The 20,185-nt window shown below is 47.1% G+C and overlaps 1 protein-coding gene across 1 annotated transcript in view; it reads right to left on the reverse strand.

Moving 5' to 3' along the window:
• Positions 1–19,881, reverse strand: part of LOC135394640 (sushi, von Willebrand factor type A, EGF and pentraxin domain-containing protein 1-like) — a 48,049-nt gene extending 28,168 nt beyond the window's left edge. The window contains exons 1-7 of the mRNA XM_064625479.1: positions 19,759–19,881; positions 17,068–17,281; positions 16,345–16,502; positions 11,747–11,951; positions 5,614–5,799; positions 2,742–2,900; positions 1,370–1,555 (exon numbers count right to left, since the gene is read on the reverse strand). Coding sequence (XP_064481549.1) covers positions 1,370–1,555; positions 2,742–2,900; positions 5,614–5,799; positions 11,747–11,951; positions 16,345–16,502; positions 17,068–17,281; positions 19,759–19,815 — 1,165 coding nt within the window. The 5' untranslated portion in view covers positions 19,816–19,881. The remainder of the gene's footprint in view (positions 1–1,369; positions 1,556–2,741; positions 2,901–5,613; positions 5,800–11,746; positions 11,952–16,344; positions 16,503–17,067; positions 17,282–19,758) is intronic.
• Positions 19,882–20,185: the final 304 nt, after the last annotated feature.

A 20,185-nucleotide genomic window follows, 5' to 3' on the forward strand; every position in this document is an offset into this window, starting at 1 on the left:
TGACTCGGACACAAGAGATGTGACTTACATGGTTTAATCTCTGCCGCCAAAGCACACAACTACCTACAACGACCGTCACTGCCCGATTGTCACTGTCCCGTTGTTTTCCCCCGCGTCCCTTCTCCTCCTGGGGTCCTCCTTTGACCTTGGGGACTTGCGGTCGCCCAAGGCCAATACGGAGTGCTAGCCTCCTACGAGGGTGCCATGGAGGACCCCACAAGCTCTAATGTAGTGCCCCACGAAAATGAACAAGGGGCAGTGGTTTATCCAGAATCCCAAGCACGAGAGGGGTGTCGGAAAAAATTGTGGGGGGAGGTCATCATTATAGTTACGTCATTACAGCTTAACATATCATTACAGACGTATCTGAAGCTGAAATCGCAAGGGCACCCCCTGTAGGGAGTGCACAGGCAAAAAAGTTAGGGGGGGTGTAGGGGGGTCTGGATAAAGCACTGACGAGGGGGACTCCTCCACCCCATGTCAAGCCTCATAAAACACCTCCTGAAATATTTTCCTGGCTATGCAGCTGCATCATTATGACGTAATTGTCATTGTTGTCCATAATTCTTGAATATGTTTTGAATATATGGAAAAAAGTCTGCTTGACAGCATATGTCTTATGGTCATCATCAAAAAGAGCATATGTCATTTTGTTCAGTGCCTTATGTACTTTTTTAAAATTTCAGGTGGACGTAAATTGTAGAAGGCAGCTAGTGGGGGAGAAGATCATGGTCATAGGTCATGTGGCTCCTGGAGCTCCCAGTGGGCTCCCTTGTGGAGTACTTTTCAGAACACACACACACACACACACAGTTTGCTCGCAGAACCAACGAGTATGATGTTGCTTGAATACTGAGAGAAAATGGCGTAACACATACAAATATCGTGTGACACATATGACAATAAAAACATTTTTCACGAGGGATGCATGAAACACTATGGCAATATTGCGTGCATGAACCATTGCGTGTGACACAAGCCGTGGGGGCACACCGCCTCGGACACATTTTGGGAAGCATAAAACACAGTATATACACAGCTAATATGGTGGACGCTTCTTTTTTCTTTTTGGCCGTTATGAGACATCTTCGCCCGTAATAAGACTAGCTTCGGCCGTATTGACACTTTGGCCGTAACGAGACACTTGGGAATTAAAGAACTTTCGGCCGTAATGAGACTTTCGGCCGTAATGAGACTTTCGGCCGTAATGAGACTTTCGGCCGTAATGAGACTTTCGGCCGTAATGAGACTTTCGGCCGTAATGAGACTTTCGGCCGTAATGAGATGTTACCCTTCGGGCGAAGGATGTACCCCCGTTCATCGGACCTTAGCCTAGAACGTAACCAAATAGGTCAGTTGAAACACTTACGAATGCAAACAGGTGTTTTCCCCGACCACGTGCCATCGTGCTGGCACCAACGGTATTCACTATCTTTGTCTTCAAGCATGTACCCTTCGTTACATTGGAACTGGCATTCGGACTGGTACTCTGTACCACAGTCTTCCCCCTCTACTTTCCCGTTTACCGGTGCTTGTAGCGGGGGACAGGTCACCACTGAAACAAAAATGTTGGTGCTTCAATGGGTCACTAACTGCAAGTATCCACTCCTAAGTTCAAAAATATAATTTTTACATGGGAACAAAAACATCTTTAGTGTACTTCGATGAAAATCCTAAGAATAAACGAAAGGTATTTACATCATGACGTCCAAATATCCGTTTAGAGTGAGTGTAAAGTATTTGCCACTAGCGCACGCGCATTATTCTTAAAACCTTTTTTTTATGTCTAACACAGACAATGGGAACATGAGACGCGGCAGTATGTGCGGGAAAGGTCCGCCTTAAAGTGAAACTTCGCAAGGATTCGAAACAAATTAGGTGAACATGAGGTGCCAAATTAGGGGCCAAACACGAACCACCCCCTCGATACCGAATACAACATTCACACATTCATTTTGCGCGAGTAATTCATTCGTAAAATATGACAACAGCAAACCGAGACTGAAATGCGAAGAGCAGAAAACAGAGCTGCGTACTATGGCGGTTCCTCCTGAGGAGGGTACCTTGACGTCACCAAGCATTGTGATCTGCTTGGAAACAACGCCTCCTAGATAGCAGAAGCCCTGCGCCCCACGTGATATGCCGTCACACAGGAAGGCCTGCTGTGGATGCTGCTATGAAGTCAATGAAAGAGCGAACAAGAGAAAAGCTCGAAGCAGCTGGCAAAGCTCGCGCAGGCCTCCGTGATCTGGGCAGTGCGCAGGCCTTCTAATATCTAGGAGGTGTTGTTCGAAACCCCCATTCTCCCTTGCCGGATGCCGGATGATGTCAGCAGTGTGTTGCTCTCAATGCCCTCTGGCTTCTCAGAGGCGAACGACTCGCTTCGTAATAAATTCATTTGAATAAGATTTGCGCAGTTTTGGAACGAGATACTTCGTAAAGATGTTCCTGACATCCCGAAAGTTGCGGATATAGCACCGTACCGTACAGCCTTGCGAAGAGGTGACTAGCATGTAAATATTGTTCTCGAGGCGCTGACCATGTACTGACCGTTCCACGCCGTATTAAATTTTCCTACCACACAAGCATGTCACTGTGAGGAAGGAGTGCACTTCCGTAAACAGTGTCTTCCATTTCGTGTGCTTTACTAGAACCGGACTTACTTTCCACTTTTCCCCTCAAACATGATGTTTCTGCTTACCTTTTACTAAGCAGCAGATAGTCAGTTTTAGCATACGTACCAGTACATGAAACACCACTGCCCGCACTCCGGTTATATCCAGGCAGACATTTACATTCATCCACGGAGCTGCTGCCGATGTCATATGTCTTGCTACCCACTGGACAAGGCTTACAGGCTAGTTGTCCGTATTGATCTTGGTAGAAACCCGACTCACAAGCTGCAGAATGAGAATGACACTGTACTATGGGGAAACGCGGAAGATGACTTTTTCGAGTGATACCCATAGCGAGCATTTCCGTAGCAACGTGTAGAATATAAACGAAAGCAGAACACAGCCATAAAAATACTGGTGTTTCCTAAAGAGGCTGTGCGAGAGAGAGAAAAATAAAAGTGCTTATCGGAATACAGTCTCGTGTCGATTATCCGGACACCTCGGGAGTCGTCCCTTTTCGTCCGGATAACGAAATTCCGAATAACCGAACCGAGCACACTTCCAGGGAAACGCAAAAAATTTAGGAGATATCTTCATACTTCCAGAAAAGGAAACAAGGAAGAGATGGTTAATTCGAAAATTAATGCTAGTTGAGCTGCTTGATATTAGTAGGCACGCGTGTGACAGAATTTTGGTCACAGCCATGGCACCCGCTGGGTCATCCTGCTGCTCAAAGAAGGGTAATGTCTCGAAAAGTTGGTCACGCGCACATGTTTTCGTCCTTTTGCAATTGTCTTTGGTATAGGACAAAAGACAGGCGGTGCTTTCGGACGGCCTGAACATTGGCGTTCCCATGTGGATTTCTAGCGCCCGGTGCATACACGGCACCTCTTCCGCTTATCGTCTACCATCTCTACCGCGTGCCCGCACACACCAAAAGGGAGTGACCTCTGAAGAAAGGGCAAAGAGTACAGACTGCCCTTCCGAGATGTGACCCTTTTCTGGAATAATGTGAACACAGCACATGCCAGGGATAGAGGACATGGGCTCTTTCCTGGACTTCAGAATGATCTAGGTCCTGGAAGGTTAGTCAAAGTACTTGCTGTCGGGATACGGGTAACGAATTTCAGAAAAGCGAGACAAAATCCAATGGTAGCAGGCTCGTTTCCAGTACTGTAGTCCGAACAACGAGTTTTTCGGATATCAGAAGCTCAACTTGCAGCGAAAGAGGAGGAAATATCCACGCCAGGCAAAACTTATTACATCTGGATTTACTTATCAACTTCTTATCTTTGTTGAAGAAGGGTTAAAACTCGGGCTGGCTGGGGGTTCATAGTAAAAAAAGGGTAAAACCCTCAGTGCAGGGAAAGAAGAGGATGGAACGGACGGTCTTTTGGTGTACTTTATGTATATTACTTTTTTTTGTGTATTTTACAGCACATTTCAGTAATTTTGTGCACTGCGTGCCTACCGTAAACGCATAGATTTACCATACTCAGCCACTCCAGCTGCGTTTGACTCTTTTGTAAGTAGTGAAAAATATTGCGATAGGTCTTCATTCACATTTGTAAGACATTAAAGTTTATCCTTCCGAAAATCATACGTTGTTTGTCTACAATACATGTGTAACGGCCCAGGGACCAACGCTGTGGTCATGTGTGCCCCGAAAGCAACGCCTCCTCTCGCATTTCCTCCAGGGGCCCGATGCTCAACGTTTAGTTATTTCGTGGGAAACGCATCACTCATAGGTCCGAGGTTTTCACACCGATCCTATTCCTTGTCTACACTCCCGGAACCCCGACGACTGAAAACCCTTTCGTGATGGATGCGAAGGGTTTATTTACATATGGCAATTTACACGTTTGACATTTGGTAACCAGAAGACAGGGAACCTGGCGGGCTCGCGATGTAATGTTTCCGAGCATGCCTTCCACATCGGAACCCAGGTCCAGATTGAGTTTTTTGGCCGTGCAGGCCCTTAAGAGGTAACAACCTTGACCCGTGCCCCCGCTGGCAACTTGCCTAATCAAACTGGCCCTCACCCATCCAATTTCCAATTGGCCTAATTTCAAATCTCAACTGGACCAGGACCTCCCAAATATCCGCCCACTGCTGGTTATTTAGTGCCAACGGTCCTGGCTGTCAAGTCGTGCACTTTGTAACTTCCAGCAGTGCAAGTTTCTGGGTCATTCTACAGATTTATTGCCGGTGGGGGCCTGGCGTTTGGGCCTCTGGTGTCCCCCTCTCCGGAGCTACCGCGACGCCTTTGCGTTCGCGGAACTGCAACTTCCCCCTTCCCACGTGTAGAGACAACTCCGCACACGTGCTTCGCGCTGCTCCTCGCTGGCGACCCTTACAGTGCATATAAAATGCGCCAGACGAACGCCCCAATAGACGAGTTCAGAAAATCCCAGTGCTCTTTGCGGACGTATTGCATCCTGGGCGCTTGCTGAGCGGAGGAACGAAGAATAATCCTTCACATTTCGCTTTCGCTGACCTCGACACGTCGTGGACAATGGACCGGTAGGGAAGAAATCGGCTCAGCTTGGAGGCCACCCGTTTCTTTCGTATTGCGGTTTTCACGGGCTGTCGCATAACGCTCAGAGCGCGCAACCATGAAATAATAACGGCAGCGATAACGAACTTAATGTTGAACATCGAGCCCTTGAACAGAACAGCCGACAGCACCAACAGGGCACTGATATAACGGGACAGCCCTCTATACTACTCGTCCCTTGAGGCCCGAGATAATCATTCTAGTGTAGATATATACGGTCACGCTCAGCGGGGCCTACATCTCCACGATTTCTCTAAAACCGCCACAACAGACTAAATTTAAAAACAAATCAAAATTATTATTAAAATATTTCTAATGATCTGTAATTGATCGACTCATGTTACAAAACATACAACTCATGTTAATAGCTGAAGAGTTACACTCCTACATATTTCGATCGTATCCACGCAAGGATCCAAATATTGTTGTCCTTATACTCACGCTTGCATTCTCCCTTGAGGCCGTTTCCAATATATCCTGGCTTACAAAGACAATCGTTAACTCCTTTCGTGAGAGAGCACCCGCAGATGGCGTTAGCATCACAACAACCGGGGTCACCGGGTTTGGAATGGCACTTCGTATTGCACGCCTCCGGCGTATCGTTAGTGTTCCACTGATCCTTCATTCCTGCGATTGAATTAGTAGTAAAACATTGATTATGAGTACAATGACAATAATATGCAACTATTAGTGCGTTATTTTTACAGCAGCGGATTATTTAATGGCAGAACAAACATTATAAATTGGTAGCGCAAGAATACTTTCGATCGAAACTTGGGTATTCAGAACGACACTCTTCCATGAAACCTTTCCGGAAAAAAGGATGACAAATGAAAAAGAAAATAGAAACCAGACAGATGCCGGAAGAGACGCTTCCTTTTCTTTCTTTCTTTTTTTTTCTTTCACAGCTTAGGCTGACATGTAAACGTGTCTTTTGCAGATCTCTCAGAAAAAAACTTACATCTCGCACACTACACAAGTGAATAGAAGCAACGTTAATATGCAAATGTGGTTTTCATTAATCGCTCTGAGATACTTGTAGATGATCAGCAATCTGCGCTGTGTGCACTGACGAACTACCTCAAGGACATACGTGCTGAGATAGTCTTTTGGATCATTCAGTGCTTTCACAAGTCAAGCGTCCAGGAACAGCTGGTGGCACCAGTGCGACCTACGTTTCCATTTATTTATTTCTGTTTCTGTTCTATTCCGATCAAACATAAAACGAGGCATGCATATATATATATATATATATATATATATACAGGATGTCCCACCGAAAATGGGCCAGGGGCTAAAGAAAAAACAGAGTGTTCTACACGAATGGAACCAACTGTACGTGCTTGTCAGTTGCGTGGTCTATCCAAAAATATGTTTTTCATCGCCCCTTGTCAATTACTTAGCGGTAATAAATTTTCTAACTTTTTAATTACTGGTTTTAACTCCAAGATGTCAATGGGGAAGTTGTAGTACATGTAAAAAAAGATACAACTGAAGTGGTTCGAGGTCGCCATGGCTTTTTCGGTAGGACACCCTGTAGATAGCTCCACATTTTCTGTAGCACCATGATGGAAATAGGTCGGCAGCGATATTGGGGCTGTGTTGTGGTGTGAGGTGTAGGGGTGGTGATGGGGGATGATGATGAAGGATGAAGAGGCCGGGCTAATAACACTACATTCATTTACCTGGACCACAGTGCGTGCTTCTGTTACAGTCCCAAATCTCCCTTTCCTCCCTTTTTTCTTTTTTTCCCTTCGTTCTAATAAATATATCCCGCCAAATCTCCAACTCTCCCGACGGGAGGCGAAGTAGTGGAAGCAGAGGCGCCGCCGTACAGAAGCGGCGGTGCTACATATACGCTCACAATGACTAGCGAGGAACATCATCATTGTGTTTCACAATCTCGAGTATTCATCGAAGCTGGCATAGAACGCACGCCAGTGGCAGCACCACATCTGCGCCAGTCGTTCGCTTGCCATGATACTTCAAACACTTTCCGAAGAGGGACCAAAAAGAAAAAAGAAAATGAAGGGGAAGAGAAATGAATGAAATTCCTCAAAACTTGCAAGCTTGTTCCGCACTTTGTCACAAAATAGGGGTGCAAAAACGACCTCAGATCCTTATGTTTTTAGGGTAAGTTAATATTGCAGCGTGTGCGATTCCATATCATATGCTTCTTTCACATCTACAATGTACGCTGCATGATGCATCGTGTCATTAGCTCTATTCTTGTTCTAGCGTGCGCTCAGTGATTGACGTGAGGCCGACAACGGCAAGCCCTTTCACCATCACCACCACCACCACCACCAGTGATTGACTATACATTGACTATACATAGACTATATATGATTGACAATTGAGACTATAGAGGGCTATTTTTTTGATGGGATAGCCCATGAATATCCCTGTCAATTTTCATTAATTTGAATAAATTAGACACGCTCTTCACATTGGTGGGGTAAAAAAGTGACCTTTACTTTGCAAATTACCGACTTCAGTTCGCAAAAATTTACATAATTAAACTTACGTTACATGACCTTCACATCAGGAGGTGGCGAAAACCTAGTAAGGACAAATGCCGTTGACCGCATGATTCTAGGTGGTGTAGTTTTTTTTTTATTATAATTCAATGACACGTTTTCTGGGACACCCTGTATAGTGATTCCGAGCACAGTGCTGCTGCGCATTCGGGAAACGAGGCGTTGTCTACTGAGTATACAATCTCGTACAATCAGTTTCGTACATTAGAGCGTCAACTTTCCCAGAAGTGTCTCTCCGCAACTGCTGATCGCAATGCGCCGCCATGTCAAAAATGTTTCATGATTTCCGAGTATCAGTAGGTTGAGGGAAAAGACTCAGGTAGAAAGCAGAACTGTACGTTCATAGATACAATATTCTGTTTGAAATGCAGCACCTATCCTCAGGCTTGTCCGTCTGCTATTTAATATGGAGTGTTTTAAGATTTACGCTTGTCGAACTCGGGGATGACATTCCATTCTATGAGATGCCAGAAAGTGTTCAACTTGTCATCAGACGTCCTTTGGAAGGTACGGGACGAGACATTTACATTCTACAGCAAAAGTTGACACTGTTTCTATCAGTGTACAGTGTTACGACCAGGCTGCCACGCCATGTTTGTCACCCTCCCGTCGTTGGTCAGCCATGTTCCTGTCAGCGAGCTTCCCCATTCACCCAAAAGGGGAAGGAGATCAAGGTCGTCTCCCTGGAACTCGCCGCGGCTGGTGACCTCCTTCTCACGGACGGAGATTACTTGAGCGGCCCTTTTGACCCTCTTGGGAGCTTTTTCACTTTCACTTGTCACGATGTAAATATATTACGTTCTTGTCAACTCACTTTTGCCTCGTCTGAGTTCTGCCTGGGTGCTGGGCCCCTCGAAGAAGAAGTTCGAACCCGACGGACGTGTTCCTTTTCTGCTCTCTTCTCTGATTTGATTCTCTCTGATTTGTCATTACTGAATCTGCTGGTCTACTGCTCATTCCAATCCCGTCGGATGGACGTGGGCAGAGGGAGACGCCGCGCATCAAGCGCTAGCGGCGACTCCCGGAGGTCTGCTCAGCCGCTTAGCGCCCGGAGCCGGTCACCGGTTGCCAGGTGCCAGAGCAGCGCTCTAGGGAGCGATAACGGGCCGCGGTCATCGACAACGGAGCTTATGCTCGGCCTCGACGGCGCTCCAGACCTGCAGGGCCCAGACAGCGCCTTACGCACGGAAGGCATGCTCGTCGGCGACCTACAAGGTCACCAACAGAGTGAGCCGCCATTTCAAGTCGTCACCCACAAAAAGAATCGCCCAGGGGGCATCCCGGTAGTCTTCAGGTGCAAGAGCGACTCGGATTCCTTCTGGAATGTGAACCCTGATCTTATCGCCCATGACATCCTAACAGCAACTCAGGAGAAAGTGCTCCATCACCGAATCAATAAGCAGGGCACTCTCATCCTTCATGTCTCCTCCGAGCATTCGGCGCGCAGACTGCTCAGCCTGAAGTCGCTCGCGAATATACCTGTCGAACCCCGTATTCCAGCTTCATACACTCGTACCACGGGCAGAATATCGGGTGTTCCCCGCCATTACAGCGAGGACCAGCTATTGGAGTTCTTCAAACCCCGTGGAGTCACCGCCGTTAAAAGAGAAATGGCCTTCTCCCGTGAAAGCGACGGATCTGCCACCGCAATCACGAAGTCCAGCGTCCTCTTGACTTTCCAGCCGGGCCTTATGCTCCCTGCAGAGATTCCCATTGGGTTCACGTATTACCGCGTTTCGGAGTACATTGACCCTCCTGTTCAGTGCTTCAACTGTCAAAAGCACGGTCACTATGCAAAGGCCTGTCGTGGGCCACAAAGATGTAAAGTGTGCTCTGGCCCACATGACTATAAAGAGTGCACTGCTCGGCGCAAGCCGAAGTGTGCCAATCAACCAAGATCAACAGCTACGTGGCGGTTCTTCGTTGCCTCGCTGGTTTGCGATGGGGCCCATCCTTCTCTGACCTCCGCCGTGTCCACCAATCCCTCGTGCTGGGTTCTCTCCGGTATAGCCTTCCCATCCTGCACGGTATCAGCCGAAGCAGAAATCGAGATCTCCTCTTTAGCCAAGCCAGGAGCCTCCGCGTCTGCTTGGGAGTCCCTTCGACCACCGAGACATACTCTGTCCTAGCCGAGGCACGTGAACCGTCGATCGATGTCCTGCGGGACGGGGCAACCCTCAGTGTTCTCGCACGGTACCTTACTCGGCACCCTCTCCACTACCTTCGCCACGTCGACGAAGACTGCCCAGCCTCTGACTTCGGTCGTGCTCTCGGTCGCATCAAAGGGTCCGTCCCTGCACAGTTCTCTCTGCCCTTGCACGCTCCTGCGATGTGGACGCTTGCAAGACCCGAGACCTGTGCCACTATTCCCGGCCTCCAGAGGAAGAACGATGTGCCTGTGACAGTAGCCCGCCAGCTCGCGCTCGAGCATCTCAGTTCGGCCTATCCTCTGAGCCGCGCCATCTATACTGATGGATCGGTAGCGAATGAGTCATCTGCAGCAGCCTACTACGTCTCGCAGGAAAACCGTGACCTCGCCCTCCGACTTCCCTACACAGTGTCCTCCACGGATGCGAAGCTGCTCGGACTGCTGGCCGCTCTGCGGTATATCGCTGAATCTGTGCCTGATGCGTGGGTCGTCCTCACAGACAGCAAGGCGTCTTTGGCGCTCCTGTCCACATACCACCCGAGTGTCGTGAGGGATCTGCGTACCATGGTACTTCAGGAGTACGCCCAACTCTCCTCGGTCGGCCACCGTATCTGCCTTCAGTGGGTACCCGGGCATACAGGGCTACACGGAAACACATGTGCTGACGCGGCTGCGAGACGCGCCGCGCTTGATGCGGCCACGCCGGTGCCCCTACTACCGCTCCCGGTGTCTGCGTGCCGCCTGCTCTCTGCGGCGACGGCACCCGCCAGTTTCTTGTAGACGCTATCCGACCTAATGCGTTCCTGCAGTCCATCGACCCCTCACTGGAGTTTGTCATCGGCTGCCGCTGTACCCGCAAGGAGGAGACCCTTCTACATCGTCTCCGGCTGAACGTTGCCCTCACCCGTTCACTCCTGTTCAAAATGGGCCGCCTCTCATCTCCCACTTGCCCCTGCTGCGGTGTAGAAGACGATATTTCTCATCAGCTCCTCCACTGTCAGCGTCACCACCATCATCGGGCCGTGCTCTGGCAACATCTCTCAGAGCTTGGGTGCACGGACGGACGGACAGACGTTTCTCTCGCAACACTCCTTGGCCCTGTGCAGCGAGCTAACCAGTGGAGAGTCACAAAAGCTGTGCTTCGCTTTCTGCGTAACACGGGTCTCCTGGTCTCCCTGTGAGCCCTGTGTTTCTCTCTCGGCCCAGTGGGCAGTCACCACAGCGCTCCTCCTTCGAACCTTGTCAACGCCTTGTGATTGTGTGACTGTGTGTGTGACTTTTCAGTTTTAGTTTTGTGTTTTAGTTTAGTTTTTCTTTTCCTTTTCTTTTCTTCCTTTTCTTTCTTCTTTTCCTTTTCATTTCTTCTCCGTTCCTTTTCCTTTGCTTTCTCCTCCTCCTTTTCTTCCCTTTTCTTTTCTTATTTTTCTTTTCTTCCCCTTTTCTCCTTCTTTCTTCCCCTTTTCTTTTCTTATTGTTCTTTTCGTCCCCTTTTCTTTCCTTCCCCTTCCCCTTGCCTTTTTTGTTTGGAATAGCAAGCCGACCTTCGTCTGGCTGACCTTTCTTTTCTTTTTCTTAATAAACATATCCCCCCCCCCTCGACCAAGCTACCGACTGTCGCAAGACTTAACAACAGTCACTGCTTTCGTTATGACATCTGCATCTACATGCGCTTCCTCCCCGTGTGCACAGGATTTCACTGAACGGTGGGTACGTAATTGAAGTGTAAGCATAAGACTACAGGCGACCCCCAGCAACCACCCCCTTTCTCGTAGTCACGCTCCCCCAATCAGATACAGCTGTTACAGCTTTCAATCAGTCATCCCATCTCTTGGAAATACTGAGAAGAGGAATTCTAAAATCCTCAAAATACTGAAATCAAGCTCACCATTGCCGTACATGTTCCTGAGTTTCGTAAAACTCTCGCTCTCGTGAACGTGTTTATGGCTCGAAGCTATGGCTTTTAGATGGGACTTTAGGTACCTTCCAACTCCGAACACATGGACCTGGACGCCTTCCTTTTTCAGGCGTGCCGCTGCCTCAACGGGATCTGGACCTAGAGTGGCCAGCCCATCTGTAACTAGGACAAGGATCTGGAACACATAGATCAAGCGTAAATTGGTATGATGCTTTCCCTTGTGATAATGAAAACCAATTAACTCGCCAAAGAATAAACTGAGCGCTTCACAAATCATTTTAGGATGGCGCAAGGGGCCAACGTGTCACAGGAAAAACTATTAGGTTCCCGTCAGAATTTCAGGAGTAATCCCGTGGTGTGATATGGATAATCCTGGGTCCACGACGCCTCTTCAGGAGGGATCTACCTCATGATGATTACATAAATAGACCTCTACCCGAGAAACGTCATCATGACGTTGGTAGGCAGACTGAAACCGAAACAAATCGGAAGGGAAGGGCTGGGTTCCGAATGGACACTTGTTCGCTGCCTCCTATAGACCTCTCCCTGTTTGTAAACAAATGACGTCATAGTGTTCGACAGCGCCACCAATGCGGTAGAGTTGAACTACAGTTGAAGCTAGGGGTGTTGTTTACGATGCGGCTAGGATTGGCGGATTATCTCTGAATAGAAGGATTAGCCATTGTGTCGGGTACACCACTAGGGGGCGCATCGAGCGCGTCGTCACTTGAGGGCGCTCACCGCGCACTCCACAGATGACGTCACTGCTGCGTTGGCTAACATGGCTGGAGTCAGCGGGAGAGAGGGGAACGGAGATGCGAAGTAGAGCGCTCTCCTGCGGGCACGGCGGCGGCTGCAGGGGAGCCTCGTTACCATGCTCGTTATAGCCTCGTGACCGCGATACGTTCGCGGTGTCGGCGGCTCGACTTCGAGCTCTCAAGCATCTCGAAGTATAGATGGTATGGTGAGCTCGAAGTGTTGAACGTGGGGTATACGTCAGTTAATAGAGCGTTTGTAACTGCAGTATGCATGAAGAGCATGTAATGGTGTTGCTGGTTTTGACACACGTAGTTTACTTTGTGTAGTGGACGGTGATATGGTATGAGTAGGCGGCAATCCTGTCACAGTACTTTAGAGCTCAGTTAGTTGTTATCAGACACTTGATAGTTCAGAGCGCTCCGATAGGTTTAACATTTAGGCCGCCGAAGTTTTAACCCTTTTTTCCTGACTGTGATACACGCAGCTTTTGTTATTTGAAGTCCAGACGTGTGTTCCCGTACGCTACGCTCACATAATGATGGCGTGTTCCAGTGCAACAAGGAGCTTTGCAACAGGCTAGGATACTTTTATCTTAGTCGCTTAAAGTGCCACTACGGACTCAATCTGCTCTCTTCAGAATCCTACCAAAGTTATGTTACTGAAATCTTCTTGTTGCACTTTACATTCCTGCAAAATATTTTGGCTCTACGTGACGCGAAAGCTAGAGAAAATTAATTTTTATTTTTGAGAACTGTGACGTCATGTTATGTCCCGACGGAGCGCCCGTCTCTTATTTGGCAACGTTCTTGCCCTTCGCGTCTTCCCGGAGCTCACTTTTTGCACTCCGTTAGCAGAGCCCCGCGTGACATACTATCAGACCGCTCCGACCGTGGAGAAAACACAAAGCAGGGAGAAGACATCTCTCCCATTTTCCCCTCTTTCGATCAGCCTCACGTGACTTCTCCACCACGTGACACTCCCCGGACGCCAGCGTCGTTACTAGAAGACGCGTGCCCTCTCCAGAACATGCCATCATTGCAATTTGTGGGCTTATGCTTACGTCACTCGCTCGTTCCGTCATCGAAACTTGTGGAGGCTCCGCAGATCTCAAAAAATTGACAGAAATGCACAGCGTTCGCAAACAGGGTTGAAATTTCGCATGTAGAATCCTTGAGGCACCTTCTTTTCGTGGATTAAATAAAATAAACGCTGTTTTCTGAGTCCGGAGTGGCACTTTGATAAAACTTTGGCAACTGAACAGAATGCATAAACAGCATTTTGTAGTTGGCTTTGTACGCTACAACGACTGCGATGTATGCTACGCAATTAGGCTTAGAATGACAGCTTCTGCAACTGCGGTGTGCACACATTTGCTTTGCTCGTTATTAACAACAAAGCGAGTGTTTATTATGCAGCTGTTTTTTTTTTAACTCGCTACGCACTTCATAACCATTATATCTTCCAGCGCGGAATTTCGCAGATACGTATTGGGGATTGCTGCGGGTGACTTCCTCACATTACTATCACTTTGTGGACCACGTGCACATTACGCAAGCACGCAGCAGCAAACCCGTGACAACAAGCGCTTGTGAGAAACCATTCCAGATCATAATTCATTCGGGAACTTATAAGAAAAAAAAAAACATTTCAACAAAATTCCTTTTCGTAGACTAAACATTCATAACATTCTGGTGAACTCCTTTCAGGATACCGTCGTATTACGGCCTTGCAAATTTCAAGAAGTTACCTTTGAGTAGAGCTGAGTAAGACAAGTAATGAAGTAAGCAACTAAAAACGCATACAGAAGTAAAACCCTCATGTTGATCCTGTCCACAAATGCGGTGTACAACTTGGGACAACAATCACTTCTGAAGAATGCTTAGACTCTACATCATAATTTACTTGAAAGTTTAGAAGAGCACGGCGAACACATCAACAGTTTATGTAGATGGGTAGAAATCCAGCGAACCGGTAGAATGTAGGAAGGAGTTGCCTCAGGACAGAAGCCGCCGATATTTCGAACAGAGACTGTACAGAGACAGAACAGTCTCTGTTCGAAATATCGGCGGCTTCTGTCCTGAGGCAACTCCTTCCTACATCAACAGTTTGGTAGCCAAGCTATTCATAACGGGCTGATGAACTGATTTCAGGACACTGCTCAGCAGCAGTATCATCTCAGCTCAGCATAACCTTTTTCTAAACTGTTTGCTACAATCAGTGATGGGCAAAGTACCTCAAAATTGTACCTGAAGTAAAGTACCAAGCACCTAGCACCCGTCGTACTTTAAGTACAGCACAAAGCACCATAATAATGTACTTAATAAGCACCATAATAAGTACCATAATAATGTAATGTACTTAAAGTAAAGTATAATGTCCTCTGCAAAGTACCTTAAAGGAGCTATGAACTCTATCAAGCTGGCCCGCCGACTGTGTGTGCACCAAACGGCGATTTTAACTTGTCGGCTGTGACACATTTTGTATAGATGAATCCGATAGGTCCGTATCCAACAAGTGCGATCGCGGCTACCTCGGCTCTGTTCCAAGATCGTTCGGTCCGCCACTGTTTTTGAACGTGAGCCTTTTTTATCTTCATATTTTGGGGTTTATCCCAAAAAGCATGTGCAGAAAGAAAGAAAGAAAGAAAGAAAGGTTCCCGCGAGCTTTGTGGACGAAATGCCAACACTGCGTGCTGCCGTCGTCGTCGTCAGAGGCAGAAAGAAAGTGAATTGCACCACATCATAGAAAACAAGGCGCGTCAAATGAATGACGCGCAGAAGTATATTGCACGGTCCCACATTTTCTGTGCAGCATTTTAGGCCATATTACCAATCCGCGTAAGTTCGTCACTTTTTCTTGCTGCTTCTACGCTGCTCTCCGACAGACTAGAGCAGATGACGTTGTGTGTACCTCCGCGTTGGCGTCGATTGGGTGCTACAATACTTCAAATGACGTAACAATGGATAGAGGTATCTCGATGGCGGTACTTTTAGTCGCCTGTATCGCGAAAAAAGTGCGTTTTTTTTTATTAACGCTGCACCCGTTACGAATGAGAAGTATTGAACAAGAACTTGTAAATAGAATTACGAAGCGTAGTGGGACACTATTACACCTATAACACCCGTAACTAAATAGCTGCAGATAGGAGTTCTTACCTCCTTTAAAGTACTCATGTAGTAAATTACAAATTTAAATCGCATCGCTGATATCGAACAAAGTCACGCCCGAAAGCCACGGTCTTCAGGGGATTACGATGGTCCCTAAAAGGGACGCGGCCTTCGGTCCTACTTTTCTTTCAATAGGATACAGCAAACAAGTGTCCATTCGTGGAACCCAGCCCTCCCATTTACGATTTCAGTCTGTCTAACAACGTCATGATGACGTTCCTCGGGTAGAGGTCTATTGAAAGAAAAGTAGGACCGAAGGTCGCGTCCCTCTCAGGGATAATCGTAATCCCCTCAAGAGCGTGGCTTTCGGGCGGGACCTTGTTCGCCTCTAGCTTCGAGCGAAGTTCAACTCTACCAAATTGGTGGCGCTGTCGAACACTATGACGTCATTTGTTTACAAACAGGGAGAGGCCTATTATGTTCGTAAATTTTCACGTGGTCTGAACCACTCTTGCACATAGCGGCAGAAGTACCCGTGACGCTACTTCATGGGGACTTACCAAGCATGACAAAACAAAGCGGCTACGCAGTGAGTATTTCAACACGCCTTGGCATCTGCGACAGTTACTCGATCTTTGCGAGAGTGAGAGCCAAGAAGTGGCTGCCTTACAATCTGCCACCATTCGTCACTCTGATACAAACCTTTTTGGTGTCAGCTCTAGCTTTCTTGAAGACATCCAATGCTTTGAGAAGTCCCGCTCCCGTGTTTGTAGCCCGACTGTCTGTATAGGTGATACTCTGTAGATCTTGTGCAAGGAGGCATTTGTTGGCGTCACCTTTTAGATGGTCGGTATGCACCTCTGTAAAAGGAAACAAGCTGGGTAACCACCCTCGTAGTCTGCAATAGTCGCTGCAGGCGACCGCGCGCAGAGGCAAAGATAAGTGACCACAATGTATCTGCCATGCAATCATCTAGATGAACCTAACTAATGCGCTGTAGATGGAACATGATATCTACAAGTCTACACGGATACCTGCAAGCAGAGTTTTTCACAATTTAGCAGCTTTGAAGCATAATGCGCCCAACTCAAAGTTTCAATTTCTGGAAGGATCGTCATAGAGCGTGTTGTCTTTCTCGGCCGACACTGTTAAATAGTTAGAAGCATTAAGTGAGCGCACACGCCATCGCGGCCTTTCGAGATATAGGGATCAACGGTGTTGCTATACATATGCAGTGGAATTCAGCACAGTTCTTTTTCTTTTTCTTCTTTTTTTCTTCTTTTTGCTACTCCCTTTGGCGTGTGTACAGTGCACAAAAGTGAAATTAGAATAAGAAAAGGACTATGTCAAGCCTGAAGTTTGACCACGCCTGGATGTCTTCTTCGTTATTCTGCGAATAATGGAGCAATAAAGGGGTAATGTTACTGGCGTCGTCGCTGAAGGAGATGACGGCAACCCTGGTGGCGTTGGGGGCAACCACAAAGTTGCTGAGGAAGCCTTCAACGAAGCCCAGTTCAGTTTCGAAACCAGCCGCACCCACACTGCCAGAACGATCGAGGAGAAAAACAATGTCCGCATAGCTTGTGTTGATGCCATGGCTTTTAAGGTAATCTTTTCCTTCGGCATGACCAGAGTCGCCCTGCATAGTAGTAAAAAACAATGTTTTTCTCTCTATGTGTGTGTGCGCATGCTTGAAACAACAACAGCAACAATAAATGATGACCATTCCCAGTATCGTACTGACAGGCACATCCCGATGCCAAACAAAAGGTTCTTGCTTCATATAAAAGCTTGCCTATATAAAAGCACATAGTGATGGTGATGTGATAAAGAAAAAAAAAGGGGATGTAAGTTTCGACGACGTCGAACTCGCTACCCATGTACGCTTACACACAAAGTTCAAACACATGATGATATGACGAGAAAACAAAGAGATGATGACCAGAGAAGAACAGCGATGATGACGGAGTTTAGCATGCAGTTCAACAGTTTCGACCAAGGGAGTGTAAAATGTCGGAATCACTTGGGGGCACACACAGCACACATTCAGCGGGGCATAAAATAAATAAAAGCACATGCACCATGATATTGGAAGCAATATCGTGAGCAGTGTTCTAGAGCATGCATTTCGATGCGTGGTGGTGGTAATGTGTACAGCTCTCAGTATTGTACCCGCTACCAAAACGAGGTAACAGAATACAGCTACCCGCTACTCCACAAAAAGGTAGCGTAATAGCGTTACTACAGATTTGTAAAAGTAACGCGGTACTACCAAGTCACGTACAAAAGTCACGTTAATACTATGCCGACACTTTTCCCCAATCATGACCCTCTATTACGCCGTAGCCATCTCGTTGCCGAATTTGTCTTAAAACGGTGCAATATTTATGCAGCATAAAGCTTACTTATAGTCATCCCAAGTAATCCTGCCCCACCTTATCCTACGTTAACGTAGGGTAAGGTGGGGCAGGATGAGGCATGAAATTGCAATCGAATATATGTGTTTTGTTTTTCGTGTTAAAAAAAACAAAAAAACTACCGATTGACACATTGTCTCTTCTTGCCTCAACCCTCAAGATTGTCACACCAGACTGCGTATATAACAAGTAATTTAAACGAATTAGAAGAAAAAAATTCGCCGTTATCTCACCTTTCTTCGCTGTGTTCCACATCTTCCACATCTATAGCCCTAGTTGCTTGAGCGACATAAAACCTCAATCATCATCATCTTCCACATTATAAAATTAGCAGTAACGATAGCGGAGAAAGCGTTTCGCCGCTACTCATATTTGTAGCGGATATACTTTTTCCGTTACCACTTTAAAATGCAGCACGATCGCTACTCCTCTACTGAAAAGTAACGAATACGGTAGCTATCGCTACTATAGTAACTATCGCTATATATCGCTACCTATAGTAGCGCCGCTACGTACAATGCTGATGCAGCTTGCCGTTGTTGGCCTCACATTGTGGGCAGCGTCACGACTGGAAGATGCGATGCGATGAGCTATGAGGCAATTGGGATTGCTGTTATAGACCGGTAGCTCTCATAGCTTGGCGATGACGGCGTGTGGTAATGTAAGGATATGATATGTAAAAAAGAAAAAACCCTAGCAATTTATAGACGAGATGTGCAGCATCTATACACTCAACCAATCATTCAACCAATCATTCAACTAAGCTTTACTGATCTCTCTAAAGTGGTACTACGGGCTACATCTCATGTCTTCGGAATCGCACGGAATGCGCGTCATTGTAATATGCGAGTCTCGTATAGTGTATTTTCCCAAAATAATATTGCTTTTGTGATGCACAAGTATCATCAAGTTAATCTGTTGTTTCAAGACGTATAGTTTCAAATTGTAGTTTCCGGCAACATTACACCTCGATGGTCGACGTGATGGTTCGCCCCTCACCACACCTGCTGTTAACTCTTTTTCGGGGGGGGGGGGGGGGAGACAGTCTGCTGGTTGGAGAACGACGCCACAGTTCCAGGTGACGTCACCACCTCCTGGATAATCCGAAACTTTGAAGACTCAGCTTCATCGAAAACTCGTGGAAGCGCACAATCTTCTCTGATCTTCGAGAGAGGTTGATTTTAACTCGAAAATAAACGTTTTGTTTTTGTTTTTGTTCGCAGTGGCATTTTAACGAGCAAATACCTCCATACTCGAATGTGAGAACAAATTGATTGCTGCATATGACGACCGACGGGCACGATGTGAACGAATATTTTAGAATTGCGGACACTAAGCATATACTTCATACACATTACATCAGGTACAGACACGCTCGTATATGCCTTGTGGCATTTACACTGGCCAACAAGCTTCGACGCTTTGGAGCACAACGAAAATGAATATGAAATCGGCTAGGGCACCCGACGAGTTCATCAGGCATCAGCCCCATCTCATCATCGTATCTCTATTTGTGTGTGTGTGTGTGTCATCAGGCACCAACAGGAAGCACAAAAATTCGGAGTAAGAGGTGCACGCTCACAGCAACACAAACTAGGTTGTCTCATCCGCATAAAGGCAAGCAGCTTAAGGGTGGTCCAACTTGAGCAAAATTTAAGCACCATCTATTCGAAACGCCGCTCTATACGGAATATCTCACCTTCACTACACAGAAGAGAACAAGGAATGACAGGATCTTCGAAATGTGCTTGGCCATGTTGAGTGCTGAGCGCCAAGACAGGACCTTTGGACTTCTGAAGTGCGCAGTTGTCAAGAAGAGCCCGACACGATGGTATCGTGCGCTGTCATCAAGATCCGTAACGCGAAGCCAGTTACACAACGTGGTGTAATTCGACAGTGTCTCACCCCAAATTGTCGCAACAAGTACGCATATCAAGCGATATTAAGTGGCCGTCTCCCTTCCAGGCCTTGCTCCGTATCCGGACATCATTCAATGTCAAATAGACAAGACAAATGTCTTGCGTTCTGCCATATCACGTGTACTAACACATCTCCCCCAAGTGAAGGGACGACTGCTTCTCACTAATTAGACGCGGACAGCCTATTCTTTGTCGGTTTGCACAAAT

This window comes from Ornithodoros turicata, chromosome 5, assembly GCF_037126465.1.
Source record: "Ornithodoros turicata isolate Travis chromosome 5, ASM3712646v1, whole genome shotgun sequence".
In the NCBI taxonomy this organism is placed as follows: Eukaryota; Metazoa; Arthropoda; class Arachnida; order Ixodida; family Argasidae; genus Ornithodoros; species Ornithodoros turicata.